General features: G+C 42.2%; 1 protein-coding gene across 1 annotated transcript in view; it reads right to left on the reverse strand.

Moving 5' to 3' along the window:
* The window catches only part of DOCK2 (dedicator of cytokinesis 2), a 397,882-nt gene that overhangs the window by 29,939 nt on the left and 347,766 nt on the right, over positions 1–20,177 (reverse strand). Inside the window, exons 34-39 of the mRNA XM_038534784.1 lie at positions 16,308–16,393; positions 10,118–10,274; positions 8,142–8,182; positions 4,787–4,877; positions 3,939–4,058; positions 332–421 (exon numbers count right to left, since the gene is read on the reverse strand). Coding sequence (XP_038390712.1) covers positions 332–421; positions 3,939–4,058; positions 4,787–4,877; positions 8,142–8,182; positions 10,118–10,274; positions 16,308–16,393 — 585 coding nt within the window. The remainder of the gene's footprint in view (positions 1–331; positions 422–3,938; positions 4,059–4,786; positions 4,878–8,141; positions 8,183–10,117; positions 10,275–16,307; positions 16,394–20,177) is intronic.

Genomic DNA, 20,177 nt, shown 5'->3' on the forward strand with positions numbered 1-20,177 from the left:
AAAGCACAAATTTGCGTTTTTATTTAATTGGCTTAGTGATTTGTGAGGATTTTACTGCAAATGTAGCACAGTGTTTATTGAGTGTGCAATAGCAGCAGCAGCCCCCGTGCCAAGCAGGAACTTACCACTCCATCCGGGAAACTGTCGCTGATGACTTTTCCCAGAATACCTCCCTCTGAAAATATTGCCAACTGGAAGGAAAGCTTTCAGCAGCCTCACTCAGCTCAGACCCCACTCCCAGCCTTTTTCTGTTGTCCTGACCCCACCTGGCCTCCCGCTCCCTCGTCCCCAGCCTCTCTGAGGAGCCGAGGCCCCAGGCACCCAGACTTACCAGGTTCTGGCTCAGGAGCTCATAGTCAAAGATCTCCATCTCGTATTGGTCCGCCAGCTCCTTGCACAGGCTGATGGCCTCTTCCCACATCTACAGGAAGGTCAAGAGCACAAAGGTTAGGGGGCTCCCCCGGGCTTGTTGAACCCTCGTTGAGAAAGTGGCTAGCGGGAGCTTGCCTCCTGGGACTGCACTGCAAGTCTTACTCAGACCCAGGCCCGGCCCCATGTACAGGGAGCCCGGTACGTCTCCGGGAGCAGGACCCTTCCTCTGCCCCTCATTCTAGTTCTGTGACAAAGAATGGAGCAGCCAGAGGCTAGGCTAAATGCTTTATTTGCATGCTTTCTGGGTCTCCACAACTACTCTGGGAGGTGACTAGTAACATTTGCATTTCCCAGGTAAGAAATGGGGGTTTAGCTAGGCAGAGACATTGTCCCAGGTCACATGCCCAACCAAAAGCTGGGTTAGAATGCACACCTGGGTGTGACCTGGTAATTGTCGACTATAGGCCTAATGTTGTAAAGAAGGTCTCTAGACCATATTTATCTTGCGCAGCTGAAATTTTATACCTGTCTCTTCGTAATGGGGTTATTTGGAGTATATGAGCGGGGAGGGGGCTGCGTAGAGGTGGAGATGGAGCTGGTACTAGAGAATGAAAAGAGTAGTTAGAAGTTTTTGTAAGGGGCACCGGGTGGCTCAATCGGTTAAATGTCCAACTATTGATTTTGGCTCTAGTCATGATCTTAGGGTTGTGAGATTGAGCCCCACATCAGGTTCCACACTGGACATGAAGCCTGATTAAAATTATCTCTCTCCCTCCCACTCTGCCCCTTACTCCGTCTCTAAAAATAAAAATAAAAATAAAAATAAAGAAATTTTGTAAATAGATCTTTTTCATTTGAAAAAAAAAAATCTGAGAAAATAAACCTTGGATATAGGGGATTTTCCTTTTTCTCTGCTTTGTCTTAGGCTGAATCCAATAGATCAAACTTCCATCTTGGACTAAAGGGGTTTGGGAGCTTTTGCAGAGAGGCGGGGGAGATGCAGAGTGGGCTAGAGATCTGGCAATCTCAAGGGACACCCATCACATTTCATATTCAGTTTAAAATGGAAAATGCATCTAAATGGAGAAGCTAGGGGAGGTGGGGAAGGAAAGAGGGGAGGTTGCCAAAATGTAGTGTGTGCTTTGTAGCAAAAATGCTCTCTCTGCATCCAAGCATAAAAATAAATAAAAGCAAGTGCCGAGTGGAGGAGCCATGGCTGTAAACCCGTGGACAACTTAGTGAACAGCATAAAAATGCTTTATGTGCCAGGAGGAACCAAGTCCACAGGCCAGACTGGACTGGGCCTTTCTTTCTCTTCAGCCTGGCAAGAAGATGGTGGTAAAGTCCCTGAGCTGGGTCAGAGGACTGTTTGGCTCATGTGTAAGTATTTGCCAATTTCCTACCATAATATGCCAGAAATGCTCTCTCCATGTGTTTAGCGACCACTAAGGGGCCAGGGAGTGAGTCACATACCTAGGACTTCCTCCTGAGTATGCCTATGGTCACTGGGACCTCTGACAGTCACTGATCCCTCTGAATTTTATACATTAACTATTGGACACCTGCTGGTTTCTAGGCATGGTATGGTATATGGTGATGGAACAGATATAAATATGGATAAGACACAGTCTCTTCTTTCATGAAACATAAGTGGATAAAGCATACACATAAATAGATGTAAGAGTTGGGTTTTGAGGGACGTAGAGGAGTCCATCAAGTATTGATAGGTGGACTTTCAGAGTAGAAAGCTATTGTGTGTGCCTGGAGCAATAAATCTCCATGAGGGGAAGTGTGGCAAAACGAAGGTAAAGGGATGCTAATGTGTTTGGGCTTCATTCTGGAACCTTCCACAGCAGTGGCTATCAGAGTGAGCTGTACTCATCTGTTCTCTCCTCTCTGCTCCCAAACCTTGGCACTACATCCCCCCATCCTCCATTATTGTACAACGCCAAAGGGTAATATGCAAAAGAGATCATGATTGGGATGTCTGTTTTGCCAGTTAGATGATAAGCTCCCTGAGATGAGGGATGATGCCTTTTTTCTTCTATACTCAGCACAAGGTGAGTTGAACTGGATACTTTATAGAGGACAAAACTCAACATGTCCTTTTTGGGGCTTTCACAGTTACAGACTGAATCAGCTGTAAACAAATAGGAAGCTCTGACTTGATTCCAGCAGGGCAGGAGGTTCCAGCAATGGCAGACTTTCTGCCCTCAAGAGGCTTATAATTGTAAATTATAAAAACAGTGTTCTCCAACTGCTCAACTCCTGGGAATTTATAAGCCCTTCCACAGACATTACCTCATTTTGTCTTTCCAGGGAAGGTGGGGAGATCGGGCCAAGACAGATACAATGAACTGCAGTGACAGAACAGACCAAAATTAAGTCCATTAAATTTTGTCCTTATAAACTGTAAGAGACCTTGTAATTCAGAGGAGAAGCAGGGCTGTAGGTAAGCTGAAGGACTCAAGAAAGTTTTGATGGAGGGTGGCCAATTAACTGGGGCCTTGAAGGCAGAATACAGTAAAGAGGAGAGCTAACATTTAAGAAGATAGGACTATGAACCAGACCCTATGCTAGGTGTGTCACATGCACTCTCTCACCTGATTTTCACAATACAACTAGTTAATATGTACTATTAGTATCACTATTTTGGGTGGGAATTGAAGTCTCTAAGAGGCCAAGGGAATGGTAGGTGGGAGAGGAGCAAGGTTTGAAACCAAGCTGGCTCCAGGGCCTGAGCAGTTAGCCCACATGCTGCATCTCCTACAGGATGAATGCTGCATTTGGGTTGGTGCTTCCTAAAGCTCCACTGGAGATTGGAAGATGGGAAGCAGTTGGTCTGGCTAATCTTCTGAGCAAACCCAACCAAACATTTTGTGTCCTTATTGTTTAAAGATCAGTGATGGCATCACAGGCTCTGTGCTAGCCACTGGGCATTCAGCAGTGAACAAGACAAGTCTCTGTGTTCATATTCTAAAATGCTGTTTTGTCTAAGTTGGTCAGGGAAGGTGTCTTTGAGGACATGACATCTAAGCAAAGCCATGAGCCGTGAGAAGGAGTCTGCCAGGAAAGCCATGGAGGAAAAATGTTCTAAGGTGGGAAAAGCAAGTACAAAGACCCTGATGTGGAAAGGAGCTTGGCATGATGTGTGGGATCTTGCAGGCATGAAATGAGGACAGCTCATGTGGGGCCACACAGGTCATAAGCAGGTTTGTATAATCATTCTAGTGGGATGGGGAAGCCATGGAGATGACTATAAGGAGAATGATGAGATCCAATGTATGTTTTATGATCCCCATTTCCTGTTTGAAGGATGATCTGATGAAGGCAATAAAGGAAGCAGGCAGATTGCTTAGAACCCATTGAGTATCCAAGTGAACAATGGCAAGTCTTTGAACAAAAGTGGTGAGAAGGTGGAGAATGTGGAGAGAAGTAGTCAGACTTAGAATTGGGAAGAAGGGCTGACCAGGCCTGTAGATGGATGCGGTGCAGAGTCTGAGAAGGAACTATCCTTCCCCATTGCTAAAGTCCCCACAGAGAGAGGAAGGAAATGGACAAATTACCTTTCCTTTGTCAAAGTAGCCTATGATGATCTCATAGAGCGTCTCCTTCAGCTGTCGGTGAGTCTGGGGGTGCTGCTGGCCTGTCTGCATGACCTGTGATGCGCACTGCTCATCTGACCACTGAGGAGAAAATACACAGACACAGTCATCTGGGGGCTGAGAGGCAGCCAAAAGTAGGAGTCTTCCTTACTGATGAGAAGCAAGAGGAAGCCCTGCAAACACTTCTGCCAGCTTGCCCATCACTCTGGATGTGAGTGGTCAGTCAGAGAGATGCTGGTCTGCAGTTTCCATTTGGGAAATGCCTCCTGATTTTTGCCAGGTTGTGCTTATTTGACTCTCTCTTGGCTCATATGTGTGGTTTGTAGGGATTTTCACTAAATCCCTGTAAGACATGGTCCTAGCTTTTCAAAGGCCAAAGGAAATCCTTTAGATGTTGGCCAGCTACAACACTATTTTCAAGAGAAGGAAAACAGCTAATTGGACATGCTAATGATTTATAGTTGATGTTTGGATGTTATATAAAACTGTAAAACATATCTGAAATGGTTATTATTGTTGCTAAATATGAAAGTCACTTGAAATCTTATGTGACCAGACAAAGCAGTGCAGAATAGTAACTGGCCATGTCGAGTTTGGGGACACAGCAAAACAAAATTTATTGGCTAATTCTTTTGCCTTGCCTTACCTTCCCATCTTTTTCCTTTCTTTCTGTTTTTCTCTTTCTCCCTCACTTTCAACTTCTCTTTCTCTCTTTGTTTCCTTTCTGTCTTTCTTTCTTAGCTCTTAAACTTGCTATGAGGGCCCCATAGAGATCCTAGCACAAATCACCTCCACTGGAATGGCAGTACCTTGAGAAGCCAGGTGTGGAGAAGAAGTGTGTAGGCAGCCTCTGTGTAATTGTCACAATCCAGGTGAAGATCACGGAGTTTGTACAGGTACCTGTTCAGGGAAATATGCTAGGTTACCAGGTTTAATAATAAGAAGGCAGGAAGTAGGGCCAACTGGGAGTCAGACAGAACAACTAGACACCTCTGAGGACCACAAAGGACTGTATTCTCATAATTGGCTCCCCCTACAGTGGCCTTTAGTGTTAGTGGAATACTTTGTGTGTGACAGGCACCATGCTAAGTATTTTGAAAGCCTTACATCATTTAATCTAACAAACTCATATTCCAACTTTGGGAGATAGATTTGTTGAGAATTCCCACTTCTAGATGAGAAAACTATGGACTGGAGACATTAAGTATCATCCCAGCCAGCATGCAACTTGATAGTGAGGAGTCTGGCCAATGCAATATGACAGGTAAGACAAATTAAGGAAGGTGAAATGAATAACTCATCAGAAGTCTTATGCTAATAATTGGAAGAGCTGGAACATGATTCCAGGCTAATTATCTCCAGAGTCTGTACTCTGAACACTGTACTAGTCCAGGAGAATGAACAAGCTACAGTGCTATAAAGCATAGCTCTAACCCTCTCCTCAGTGTTCTCATGGCATAAAAGAAGCGCATTTTCTGGTAAGAAAAGGAAGTGGGGTGAGGGCCTCAAGATTGGATATTCCTGTGGAGACCTCGGGCTGTCAGTAGGGAGAATATACTATTCAACCATAACCACATTCCCTCCTTCTCTCCTTTTGCAATGTGAGATTCCAGTTCTGAACCCTGGGACAGATGACTCTACATTGTAAAAATACAGTTGTGATCCATGTTGTGAAGGACAGGTCTATGGTATTTTGAGAACAGGATTCATCTAGGTGGGGAGAAGAGGAGCTTCTAGAAAAGTTCAGAGTAGCATGACAGTTGGGCTACGATCTAAAAGTAAGGGGATGAGTGAGGGATGAGCATCCCAGATAGAAAGATTTTCTTATTCATTCATCCAGCAAGTAGATACTTTATTATATCAATTCATCCTCCCAATCATCCCTTTGTAGATGAGAAACCTGAGATTTATATTAAAGTAGATAGAGCAAGAAAGAGGTAGAACCAGGGTTCAATATCAGCAATTTCTACCTCTATGGTCATGGCTATTCCACTCTCGTCCCTCATCTTCCTTCTCATCAATCAGAGTTATCAGTAGAATTACACATGGCTTGCATGAAGGGGATGTTGAGTTTGTGTTCTAACTTTAGAGGTTTCTAAATGTTTCTTTAGAGGTTTTTTATGTGCATGGCTGAATCCTACCTTATATCCTCCTGCCCATCCTTGGTCCCTTAAGTCCCTAGATAGCTGGGTCCAAAAACCTTTAAGAGAGCAGCCATAAGAACAGATTTTCTGCTACTTTCAACTCCTTGATTAACCAAGACATCCTCTCCTCTTTTTTGTCAACTTGAGGATGTGGTGATCTACTGTAGAGCCCCAAGGAAAACACCTGATGGACCTGACCAGGGATTCAAACTCAAACACTACATAGGCCAGATGGGAAGCTTGAATGAGGTAGGCAGGGTGAAGTTTAATGGGGAATGGGGATGATGTCATGACCAGAGTACTCCAGTTTTGTCAGGACAAGAGGAAGGCCCAGTGTTGCTACACCTTCTGAGTTTCTTAGCAGAGGAGAATTTTTATTTTTATGTAAAATCTCTAGATTTTCAAATTTTGGCAACCAATTTAAAAATGTTTTTAAATACTATGCCTGCCAAACAGAACAGGTTTTCAGACTATATCCTGTCACATTGTTTGGTTTAGGCAAATGCGGTTTTCCTAGATTACAACAGAACTCAAATCTCTAGAGCTTATGGAGATGTGGGGCTCACCATCTGTGTTTCTAAAATGGGAAGGAGAGAAAAAAGGTTGGAGGGATGGATCCATGTGCTAGACACTTTACCTATAGCATCTCATTTAATCCTCAAAACAGAAGGTAGAATGGAAACATTCTATAAGGGGAAACCTCAGCCCGGAGATACTAAGTGATCTTATCCAGGGTCACCAAAAAGACAAGGTGAAGACCTTAGGCCCTTTGGACTCCAAAGCTTTCTACTACTATAATAAGTCATGTCTAGTGATGTTATAAATACCATCTAAGCTTAGGACAGCCTATGGAATTATCTTCTATCCAAATGATAGTTCCTATTGATAGTTCCTATTCCTAGAATAATGCTAAACTAAGTACCTAGAAATATCTGCAATAAGAGCAGAGTAGGTGCAGACTTGGGAGTCTCTGGCCTTTGACAGAATGGGTCAAAAGACTTGAAAATGCGTGTTAACCTTCTGGTCAATTTCTCTTCATGGACTCTTGTCTCATAAGGATGCGTGCAAGATATATCTTGGACACATAAGACATACATCTTAGAATTTTGTTGTGCTATTTATGACAGAAAAAAGTTGGAAACAACCTAAATGTTCAACAATATAGGATTGGCTATATAAATTATAGTATATTCTGGAAAGAGAATTTTATAGTTTCATTAAAAATGATGTTGAAATTCATCTGTTGACATGGAATTCTTGTCAAGCAAAGGATAAATCATGAGCAATATGATCTCATTTTTGTAAAAAATATGCAGGCATAGAATTCTATCTATATACAAATATAAAAGGGTCTGAGAATATGTATGGATTATGGAGTTTATTTCATTTCTTTTTTTTTGATCTCTATGAGTTTTTTGTTGCTATTGTTTTGGTAATAAGTATGCATTATTTTTGTAATGAGTAAAAATAACAATAAAAAAACTTTGGAGAAAAAAATATGAGGTTCTGAAAAACACTGGCAAGGGATATTTTTGCTTCAGGCTAATGTTCCCTCCCCCCAAAATCCCTTCATGATGTATTCAAATCAGTGTTTTTTAAATGCCTACAAGAAAGCAGGTATCATGCATCTTGGTATTTTTTTTCCCTTTGAGATTGGGCTGGCCAATGGTCTAACTACATGCTTCATAAACCCTGCAATTGAACCTCATGTGCCAGCCCTTCAACAAATGTAGATGCAGTTCACCAGCTCAATTCACAAGGTAGGTTAAGGAAAGAATGGGCCATGGACACAGCAAAACAGCATGGCAGATCATAAAACTCCAAGTGGCATGAGGGACTGCTTATGCTTATCAGAGAATAAAAGGAGTTGAATCTGGAAAGATTGATAGGAAACAGAACACAGAGGGATCTAGTGTTAAGAAGATAAGTTTAAATTCTATGCTGAAGGCAGTGGGGAGCCATAGGTGGGTACTGAGCAGGAGAATGACACAGCAGGTCTGGGTTTTAGAAAAAATCTTACCTTATGTACATCTCTTCTCGATTGTTATCTTTGTAGAAATTCTAGGTAGTGGAGGAAAAACAGTGATGAGTGCTTTTCTTTGCAGAGTGGCAGGGGTGTAATGATGGAGATGTACAGAAGACTGCTATTTACTATCTTGGGACCCTGAGATGGGAGCACAGAATTTACTTTCCTGAATGCATCAAACATCCTTTTTAGGAGATTGCCTTAAAAGTCACCTCCCTGATCCTTAGACTGAAAAGGGACAAAGGGGGTAGCTCAACCATCATATATTAGGAGTGAAGTTGGGATATTTGCTGTACTGAGAGATGGGCTGTCAAGATTGAGGCTGTCCACTTTGATAGAGTGTACAACAAAAGGCAGCCTGACTTGATGTTGACAAGCTCAGACCCAGTACTCAGATGGAGCTGGTTGGACTGAGGGTAATAGCAGTAATCAAAGTAATAGGAACAGTAATAGATCTCAGGGATAATAATGAATCATAACTCTTATTGGTACAGAAGTATGAGGAATTACTATGAGACCTGATAGGCAAAAACATTTAAACTTGGCAATACCTAGGAAGCCTGACTCAAGCTCAGGCGTCATTTAGACTAGTAGTGGTCCTGGGCTCTACACCAGGGATCCTAATCTCATACATTTGTAAATAAGTCTTTACAAATTCCCAGCCAAGAGGTCATGGTCTGACTGATGAGCCATTCTTTGAGAAAACCCTGGTTTAACCTAATATGCCCATGTGCACTCGATGCTTAGAGAGGAGGAGGTGATATGTTCCAGATGTCTCAGGGTACACAGTTAGTGGGTGGCAGAGCCACACTTACCTCAGCGCCCCTGATACCCTCTCTCTGTCCTCATTCCTGATGCCTGCCGTATTTACACCACACCTAAAGCTAGCAGGGTCTAATTGCTTGTGGATCTGCCTATCCCAAACTCTGTTCCTTATCAGAGTCTAACTATTGAAGGTCATTTTCTTCAACTAACTTCTGCCTTTCCATAGAGACAAATTGCTAAACTCTTGGAAAACCCCTCTTTCTACTCTTTATGTAAATTGGACCTGGTGGAGTTATTAGCAATGGATTCTTTTCTACCTGTAATCAGGATTTTTAAACTCCCCTTAGCATTTCAGAAAACCAATGGCAATATGTAGGCTGTTTAAAAGGAGTCCACTTAGGGTAAACAGGCCACACAAAGGAACTATAGGACAGAATTTGTATTTCTGGAGCATTGAACATGATATAAAGGATGCAACATGGCCTTTTGGTCAACTTCATTCATTTAAACCCCTTTAGTGTGGGCTTACATGATGGTGTGAAGTGCTGGGGCTGCTCCTCCCTGTCTCATGACCATATCACAGAACATATGAAGAGAGAATGTTTGGGAGCTGGCCCTTGGCAGGTCATGTGGTATAGGGGTTAGGAGCCTGTACTTGAGATTAGCTGTTCTGGTTGCCTGGCCCATACTAATTTGCTGTAAATACTGGTTATTAGATTACTCCATTCTGTAAGAGAAGGGAACTAATATGTAGTAAGCATTTTACCATGGCCCTGGACTGCATAACCTAAGAAATAGGTACTATTATTTTCTCTATAGAACAGATAAGTCAACTAAACCTCAGAAAACTTCCTTGGTTTATCTATTCTATTAATTATCAGAGGTAGGATGAGAACCCATGCACTATGTAACTCCAAAGCTCATACTCTTAACCATTTTATCTTGCCACTTTCCTTCCATATGATGTGTTAAGTGTTAAATAAAACACTCATTCCCATTTCCTATATGAGGAAACTGAGCATGGAATGGTGAAGTTATTCTCAAGACACAGAGCTAGCAGGTGGCAGAGTAGGGATTCAATCCCACTTTTGTCTGGTTTCCAAAGCATTACTCCCTATCAAGAGCATAGTGAAACCCAAAACCTGGCCTGCCCCCAGGACTCTGGTGTGATGTGACCTTGGGGCAAGGCAGTCAACCCCACACACCAGTAGATTCACAGTGCAGCTCATGCGGTTGTCTTTGCTCTCATCCGTCATCACACCCCGGTAATCGAGTAGCTTCTCCAGGAGACCTTTGACCAGGTTCACAAAGTTTTCCACTGACTTAAAAATAGTCGGGTGCTCTGCAGCACACTCCATCAGGCTGTGGACAGAGATGGGAAGACAGTGAGCTCATGACCAGGGGAAAAAAGAGTGTATCGGGGGCAGGGAGCAAATAAGCCAGTGAATCCAAGGTCCCTTGGTTCACATGTTGGCTCATTTTGTTCATTTATTCAATCACATATTCACCTATATACTTCTTTGTCCATACAGTTGTTAAGTATTTAATATTTTCACCCACCATCAGAATGGGAAAAAAAATGTCCAGTATGGGCAATAGAGTGGTGAAACGGTTACTTATACACATCCACATTGGGAGTAAATCAGTACAACCTTCTAAGAAGCAATTTTCACAATATCTATCAAAATTGTAAATGTACGTAACCTCTGACCTAACAATTCTGCTTCTGGGAGTCTAATTTGACAGAAGTGTTCCCAGAAACATGTAAGGATTTACAATACTTACAAATTGTGTCTATAGTGAAATAGTTGAAACCATCTTAAATGTCCATCAATAGGTAAATGGTTAATAAATTAAAGCATATTCACAAAATGTAGTTCTATGAAGACATTAAAAAGTATGAGAGATAAATATACTTTGACATGAAAAGCTCTATAAAATATACAGATCAGTGAGAAAAGTAAATCTCAGAACAATATTTGTTTTTAATTTAACCAACTCATATAGGACCTATCATGTCCCAGAAATTATTCCAAATGTCTCACAAATGGTAACTCATTTACTCTCCTATCATTGTTTTATGAAATGGGATTTTTGCAAATGGGGAAACTAAGACACAGTGAGGCCAATTAACTTGTCCAAGGTCACACAGTAAGAGGTGTCAATAGAGGTGCATGTCTGCATTAGCGTCTCTGTGTGCTTATAAATGTGCCAAATATGGTCAAGGATAAACACCACACTCTTAATGGTGGTTGCTTCTGACAAAGAGTATATGTGGGGAAATAGAGAAGAAAGTATTCATTTTTTAAATTTAAACATGCATATGCTATTTGAAAATGTTATATTTGTTGTAATACTAGTATTCTAAAATTTAAAAACAAAAATAAAAATATGGTATTCCTTAAGCAGTTGTTAGGTAGTATGATAGGCATTGTGCACAGTGGGGATGGGGAGAAAGATAAAATAAGAAATATAAAAAAAAATCATGTCTACTTTCAGGAGGCCTACAGGTGAGGCAAGGGGAGACAGATGGATTAAACACCACATTTTATTAATCACTTATTCTGCACCAAACACTAATCACTTTTTTCCTTTTCCTTTTTCTAATTTTTTAAATCACTTTTTCTTAAGAAATCACCCCAATAATTCTGACTGGTAAAAATTATTCCTCTCATTTTATAGGTGAGGGAATCAAAACTCAGAGAGGTTAAATGACCTTCCCAAATCACTCTTGTAGTAAGCGGCAATCTTGGGAATCAAGCCAAACACTTCCTTATTTTCCCACAGAGAAACATTGTGGTGTGTTCTCAGGCATCTTGAGTAGACAAGCATTACCCAGGCTACTATTTGTTTCTGGCTACTTTCCCCATGGCAGCTTCGGTCCTAAGAGCTCCTAGGAGGGAAAGGTGAGGAAGGCAAGGACTTTAGAGGGTCATTTCCTTCCAGAAGCCAAACCAGGCTGCAAGGAGGCAACATCTCAAACTGTGGCTGTGATCAGACAAATCCATCTTCTCCATGGGAGAAGCACCTGTTCCCTGGCTCTCAATGAGAGATGCAAATTGTCCTGTGATTTAGACCTGTCTGGCTTAGTCACAGCTGTGCCTGACTCCTTCTGGGACAGTCACTTCCAGCCCTCTTTCCCAAGCTAATGAGAATGTGACAAAGCTTTGTCCAGTGTTTAGAGTGCAATTCCTCACAGCCTTCCAGGCACCTCAGACTCAGAAGGTATCTCACAGCCTGAGTGCAGCCAGACCAGTGGTTCTCAGTCCCAACTACATGTTAGAATCACCAGGGGAGCATTTTATAAAGCTCAATGGCCATGGTAAAATTGATGACTTTGTATCTTTGGGAGTGGAAGCCAGGTAGCACTATTTTATTTTTAAAGCTCTCTAGGTGGTTCCAATATGCCACCAACATTAAGAACAACTTGTTTAGTCCAGTACTTTGCAAAGTTCAATGTCCATAGGAATCACCTGGGGATTAATAGATTCTGATTAACAGATTCTGTTAATAGATTCTAGTTCAGTGGATCTGGGCTAGGGCCTACATTCTACATTTCTAAAAAGCTCCTTGATGATGCTAGTGCTATTGGTCCTTTACAAAGCATGGGCTTAGAAAAACACAGTCCTGGCTTTCTTAGTTTCATTATTCTTTAAAGTATAGGGTAAGGAAACTGCCTGTATGGTGTAGGACTGGTGAGACAATTGGCAGACTTTTTGGAAATCACCCATCTGTTCACCATCCACCACCATCTACCATCCATCCATCTACTCAATAGATACCGTTCTAAGAACTAGGGCTTCAGAAATCATTAAGACAATGACTTCCAAGAAATCACAGTGTAGCAGGGGAAGCAGACGCAGAGATAAAAACTAACCATAGTATATAGTGTTGCCATTTATTGAGTACTTTCTGTGTTCCAGATGCTGTACAAACCCATTTTATTGGTTACTTATTTAATACTTAGACAAAATTTCCTTGAGTTAGGCATTATTAATGTTGTCAATCTATAGAGGAGGCATGAAGCCCATGGGTCCTGCCCAGATCACCCAGCTGTTCCTCTCCTTTGAATCCACAATAGAGGACAGTATAATGGAAAAGGGTCCTGGGAATCTTCAGATGATGCAGATAATTCCTCACTCAGTGGAAAGAGAGGTGGCAGGGTGCTTGCCAACCTCTCCATGTCTATGCTCCTGCCTTGATGGGCCTGGAGGGAGCTTACCCTGCCTTGAAATTGATTTGCATTCTGTGTGGGAGGCCTTTGGAGCAAGGAGCCCAGGCCCTGTCAGTGCTGATGGAACTGGGTTTCCACTCATTCCTTTAAAAATGATGTGGGAGGTGCCACATATGACAGGTTGTCTTTCAGGTACTGAATTGGTTTGGGTGGGATCTTAGCCCTAGAACACACATTCCCTGTCTCCTTCAGCCTTCCTAGCATCTTGTCAGTTCTAGAAAAATTCTCAGGCAGATGGAATACAGAAGGATAGAGTGTCTAATCACTCCATTCAACGTGGGACCCTCACATTAAGATAATTATGGACAAATGGGAGAGGGCTCTGAGGACAGTTCTGAGGGTAGGGAAGAGTTGGATGTTGTGTAAGTTTGTGTAGCTTATGTACTGCACAAGAGCCCACAAGAGGCTGAAATTCAGCCCCACTCTATGCCCTAAGCCGTATGCCCTAATGCAGGGTTACAGCTGCCACAGGAAGAGAAGCCTTGCTCTAGTCACAAAGGCACCATCATATTGCTAACCTGTGTACCCACAAGACTGTGTTTGCCCAGAGCGGGCCCTACATACCAGTGAAAGCCCTGAATGAAGGGCTGAGAAGTAAGGCTGGGGGAACTGAGGATGACCAGCCTGGAGGAGAAATGAAACAAAGGCTCATGGCTTCAAATAACCACATTAGTATCTACCTGGAGAACAACAACAACAACAACAATAATAATAGCTAATATTTCCATACTATTTACTAGTTATCAGAAATTGTACCAAGTACTTTATATGACTTCTCTGTGTATTATAAACAAAAACTATAAGAGTTGGACAGTATTTTCATCCCCAATTTGCAGATAAGGAAACTGAGGCTTGGAAGGTTCAAAGGAAGAAGCAGGGACCTGGCCCTCAGACATTCTAATGGGACCTTGACTCCTCTGGTTGGGTTTGATTAGTTTTGTAGAAATCATTCACACCTCTCTCTCAAGAGCAAAAATAATGAGTTGCTTTTAATTTCCCCAACCTCTAAGGATCCTTTTATAAATAATCACTCAGGAAGGATTTGGAAATCCTGCTGATCATCTGAAGACTGCCACAGAGCCCCATCCGCTTATAAAAATGGAAATTGCCTGCACTGTAAATGGTTTCACTTATGATCAATATTTAGATTTTCCTTTTTAGGACTTTAAAATAAACATTGACTTAGGCAAAATGTCACTTTTTTTTCCCCTGGACAGTTAGTCTCGATACCTACCCAAGGGGCTTTCCTTCCGGCTGAGCTATGTTTGCCTTCCATGTGTTTAGTGAGGGCTGTATACAGTAACAGAAGGGGTTCAGGGCCGCCAAGATGGTACCACCTAGGAATCTGTTCTACCTACTGAACAGGGTAAGGAGGGTCACAGTGAGTGTTAGAGCATGGTTCTTAGGTTGCTTTTGTTGTTGAAGTTAAAATATTCAAAAAGGATTGGGAAAAGAATCCAAAATCAGAGTTATATCAGAGAATCATACAAATCAGAGAATATACAACTAGGAAAAATATTTGGAATGTCTGAGCCAAATTTCTAAACTTTGGGAAAGGTCCTTCTGGGGGAAAGGAGACAATTGACATGGACACAGAAACTGGGAGTCAGGTATTTTTTAAAAAGTACAATAACTAAGCTTTTACCTGCTGTGTACCAGTTGCCTTATAGCTATTCAGTCTTCAAAATAACTATAGGTTTATTATTCCCATTTTACAGATGGAGATACAAACTAAAAGCTAAAGATGTGTGATTGGACCAAAGTTAAGTAGATGCTAGGTGGTGGAATCAGGGTTTAAAACCCAGTATCTTTCTCCAAATATATACAATTGGCCAATATGCACAAGAAAAAAAAAAAAAAAAAGCTCAACATCATTAGCCATCAAGGAAATGCAAATCAAAATGGCAATGATATCATTTTCACAGCTATGAGGATGGCTCTAATTAGTGAGACAGATATCAACAAGTGTTGGGGACAATGTGGAGAAACTGGAACTCTCATACACTGCTGGTAGGAATGTGAATGGTCCAGAACTTTGGAAAACAGTCTCACAGTTCTTCAAAAGGCCAAACAGAGTTACCAAATGATCCAGCAATTCCATTCCTTAGTTTACACTCTAGAGAACTGTAAGCATATGTCTACACAAAAATGTGCACATGGACCCCCATAGCATCATTCCTAATAGTGAAAAAGTAGAAACAGCCTAAATGTCCATTAATTGGTAAATGAATAAACAAAATAGGGTGTATCTAAACAGTGAAATATGAGTCAGCAACAAGAATGAATGAGGGCTGACACCTGCTACAGCATGGATGACCCTTGAAAACATGCTATGAATAAGAAGCCAGGCACCAAAGACCATGTATTGATTCCAATTATATGAAATGTGTAGAATAGACAAATCTCACAAGGACAGAAAGTAGGCAGGATTATGGCTAAAGGATATGGGGTTTCTTTCAGGAAATGTTCTAAAACTGGTCATGATTATATAGCTCTGCACATATGTTAAAAACCATTGAATTGCATACTTTTAGTGATCTGTACAGTATATAAATTATATGCCAATAAGATGTTAAAACCAAACAGCATCCTGACCCCAAGTTCACTGCTGACCATTGTGCCCTACAGTCAGGCAGAACCGGGTCCCAGCTTGTCCACCCAACTAGCTTGTTCCAGTGTCCTCAGACAAGAACCTCCTGTGAGCCTCAGGGGCCAGCTCTGTGACATGGGGATCAGAGAGTAAATGCAACGAAATGAGGCAGTGCATAGAGAGCATTTAGCATAGCATCCATGTGCTGCATGTGCTCCCTATATTTTGGCTGTGATCAACATCTGTCTAAGATTAAAAGAGAAAAAAAAAGGAAAAACTAGCAAGAATTATTCCACAGCAAAGAGAGGACAAAAGTGAACATTTTAGTGGATTTTTTCCTTCTTCCTAACGCAGCAGAGTTTCTTTTTATCTGTCCCATTCCATCAATATCAAAGAAACAGCCACTCTAGAGGGAGAGAGATCTGAGGTTTCTTTCAAACATGGAATTTCTCCAATACCAGGAGCCACCAGATGGATCTCCAGGGGAGAAGAGAGCCTCTGAAGGCCCTGAGGTTCTGAACCCTCCAGCAGACCTCCCTTGCTCCTCCAGCATAGGGAGCACTGAACTTACATCGACTCCAGCAGCTGCATGTATTGCTCATCTCCTCGGCCCCCTTCCACCTCATGGTCCAGCTTGAGGATGATTTCGTTTTCAAACTGAAGAAATACACGATGGAAATCAAGAATAACAATGTTAGAAGGCTGAATGTTGAAATTAGTCAATTTGTTATATTAACCAAAACTTTAGGGACCGGCTATCATTTCCCAGGGTCACTGCCAGGAAGGGGGAGCACACACGGGACACGATACTATGCTTGTCTTTGGAGAATTGCCAGAGTACAGGGAAGAAAAGTAGTTGGTAAGCACTAGAAAGAGAAGGAGGAAGGGAGGAGAAGGAGAGAGTGAATGAGTTAAGGGAAAGGTCACATTGAGTGGAGGGCACAGTGTGTGCAAAGACATGGAGGTATGTGAGAGAATGGCATGTTGTCATAGACAACTACCACTTCTGCCTCTCTGGCATTCCTTTCTCCATACTTTTGGCTGCTGGAGATGGCCATAATGAAAAAGCCTGCCTGGGAATGACACCAATATGGAGGAAAGCAGAAAGGAGGAGATGGAGAAAGACTGAGCCCCCTTAGCCCATCCATACTTGAAACTCTCCTATTTATATGAGCTGATGCCTCAGAAAGTAAAGACTGGAGACACCTGTAATGGTCAGAGATCAGACTAGGTAAGTGACCTGAAGGTGAGCACGTACCCACAGTCCCACTAAATCTTGTTAGGGCGAAGACAGGGACTTTCTATCTCCTTACTTTTACAATCAAGAGGCATCTCACCCACTTCAGTTCATGGTTTATTCAATATTTTGAAGGGCCATACTGGATCCCTTTTCATGGCTAAAATGCTAAAACAGTTTATATTGCTCTAATAACATGCCTTGATAAGTCCATTCACATCATGCAATGCATTTCTCCTTATTTACCATTAAATAAGAAACTAGCCCCTGGAGAAGGGAAGGAGGCCCTTAGCAAAGGTCATCAAGGCCAAAGCAGTCTTTGGGTGGGTACTCCTGGTTCCTCACCCAACTTCTCTACCCTCAGTCCTTAAAATATCTCCATGAAGCCTGGAGATCATATCTAGAGGATCACTTTTTTTTAAGAGATAAAGAGAGACCATACATAAGCAGGAGGGGGAAGGGGAGAGAAAGGGAGAAAGGGAGAGAGATATATATAGAGAGAATATCAAGCAGCCTCCACACTCAGAATGGAGCCTGATGTGGGGCTTGATCTCATGACTCTAAGACCATGAAGAGCAAAAAGCAAGAGTTGGATGCTTAACTGACTGAGCCAGGCAGGCACCTCAAAGAGGATTACTTTTAAATGTGAAAATGCATGAAAAACAATTGAATTTAAATTTAAAAAAAAGAAAAGAAAATTTTAAAAAAGAAAATGCATGAAAAGCAGCCAGCCCCAGATTGGCACTACTGAAGTAAGTGTTAGGTATTATTACACATGAAGAAGTAGAGGCTCGGGGACTTTAAGTGGCTTGTCTAATGTCTCAGATGAATGGCAGAGACCTCTTGGCAAGCTCTTTCCAGTGCACAAAGGATCAAGCCCAGTCTGGTTGGTTGGAGTCTTCAGGTGATAAAAGGCAGGGGCTGGATTTACTCTTCCCTCAGCTCACATCTGTGGTGCCATTGTGCCCTCACTTTTGTGTGCTGAGGGCCAAAGGAAAGGACCAGAAGCTTGTGCTGATACAGTACAAATAAGAAGATTGCCTGTGAGTTTCCATAGATGGAGAAGATTTACAGAAGGAGATATACAAAACCTGGAAGATGGGTAAGACTGTGATAGATATGAAAAGGAATGGCATTCTAGGTAGGAGGCATGGAGTGAGCAAAGGGCAGAGATAGCAACGTAGAAATAAATGAGGAGAGCAGTTCATCAGGAGTAGAGTTCAAGAAATCGAGGAAGAATTAGAATGGAATTAGAATTAGAATGGAGACCTAGATGGGGGCCAATCTGATGAGGGTGTGGGCTACTAGTCTGCACATGAATCATGGACTTCATATGACATATTGTAGTAAGCACCTCATATGCATCAGATATCATCTGGAGTCAAGGATTGGGGCTATCATGATTAGACATGTCTACTGAGCAAGCCTAGGACAGGAAGAAATACAGCTGAAGGACTACAGGTATGGACTTTGACATTAGACTGTCTGGCTTTACATGTCTGCTCCATTCCCTCCACCATCTAGGGAAAGCTAGTAGGTCTTTCTAATCCTGTTTCAGAGTTTATACCAGGGCCAGCAAATATTCTCTATAAAGGGCCAGATTGTAAATATTTTAGGCTTTGCATATTAGATAGTCTTTGCCACAAATACTCAGCTCTGCTACTGTAACACAAAAGCAAACATAGTAATACATAGACAAATCATCATGGCTGTATTCCAATAAAACTTTATTTACAAAAACAGGCAGCAGGACAGAGTTGGTCTATCAATATAATAGTTGTACCAACTGCAAGGGGTAGTTAGAAGGACTGGAGGAGATATTATATATAGTGCACCAGGGGAGAGCATAAACCCACGTATACATCAGGTTTGCTCATCTGTTTATGATTACTGCTAATGTTATTGCTATTACTGCTGAGTGTTACTGGAAAGCAGCTCTGGGGGAGAAGAAAAAAACAGCTCTTTTTTCTTGTCTGACTTGTTCAGTGGTAAATGTTGGCATGATTCCTCCTCATGCGATGAGCTTTCCTTTAGAGCAGAGAAGTGCATGGGGGTAAATAAGCACTTGTCACAGGGTCACAAAAGAGCCTTCAGGGAAGGAAATTACAGGGTGCCAGGAGGCTGTGCAGAGCTGGATGATGACATATCATGCCTGAGCCTTCCAGGGCAGGTCAGACAGTGAGGGTCTCAGTCAGGCACATCCCAGAGCAGACCATGGCAGGTTTTGCTCCCCAGCAGAGGCACCATGCTCAGGAGTGGCTATGGCCATAGTTTTTGGGATCTAAGAGACTTAGTTTGAGTCTTGCTTTGCCTTTTTTCCACACTCTGTGACCCTGGGCAAGTTAATAAGCTTTTGGGGGCTGAATTTTCTCATCTATTGAATGGAGAATTAAAACAGTGCCTGCTTAGAGTGGTGCTGGGAGAAGTTAATGGGAAAACACGTGAAAGGCTTAGCATGGCACTTGGCACATAATAAGTGCCCAATAATTGTTAGCAATTAGCATCATGACATTGTTGACATTGTCATTGTCAGTAGCACTGCAATCTCACTTAGTCTTTACAAGCGCCAAGGGAGATGGATAGCATCATTCCTATTTTATAAAGAAGGAAACTGAGGCAAAGTGGAATCTTTGTCTTGAGTTTCAAAGGATGGATGGACTTGACCAGAGTTGGCCCAAGGGCCCAGTATTTGTTCTTAAACATACACTATGCCATGCCACTGTGCAGAGCTTCTGGCTTCTCCAACTCAATGCTATTTCCATCCACAGCTACACAACTGTATCACATTGTTGATTCCTCCCACCATCCCTGTAAGGCGAATATTCCTTAAGGAGCATCTGCAGGCTACGTTCATAGAAGTCAATGCTACAGAGGCCCAATATGAATCTTGAGAAGCCCTAGTCAGGGAAAAGGAAGTGAACTCTAGGAGTCCAGCCCTCCTGGGTGGGCCTCCTTCTTCTTGCAGAGTGACTCCTGCAGGTTTCACGTTCCCGTCATGCCTTCCCTGCATCTCTCCTGCTGCCTCTCCTGACTGCTTGAGAACATCTTGGCTATTTTCATTATTGACTTGCCTAGAATCCCATGGAAGTGTGACATTTAGGAGACAAGAGGTCTTCTTCAAATGTATGGTGCTGACTTTGACTTTGTATGGGAGGGGCAGAGATTGTGTGAAAGGCCAGGATGGCAGAGAGATAGCATGGATGG

The sequence above is a fragment of the Canis lupus genome, chromosome 4, assembly GCF_011100685.1.
Source record: "Canis lupus familiaris isolate Mischka breed German Shepherd chromosome 4, alternate assembly UU_Cfam_GSD_1.0, whole genome shotgun sequence".
In the NCBI taxonomy this organism is placed as follows: Eukaryota; Metazoa; Chordata; class Mammalia; order Carnivora; family Canidae; genus Canis; species Canis lupus.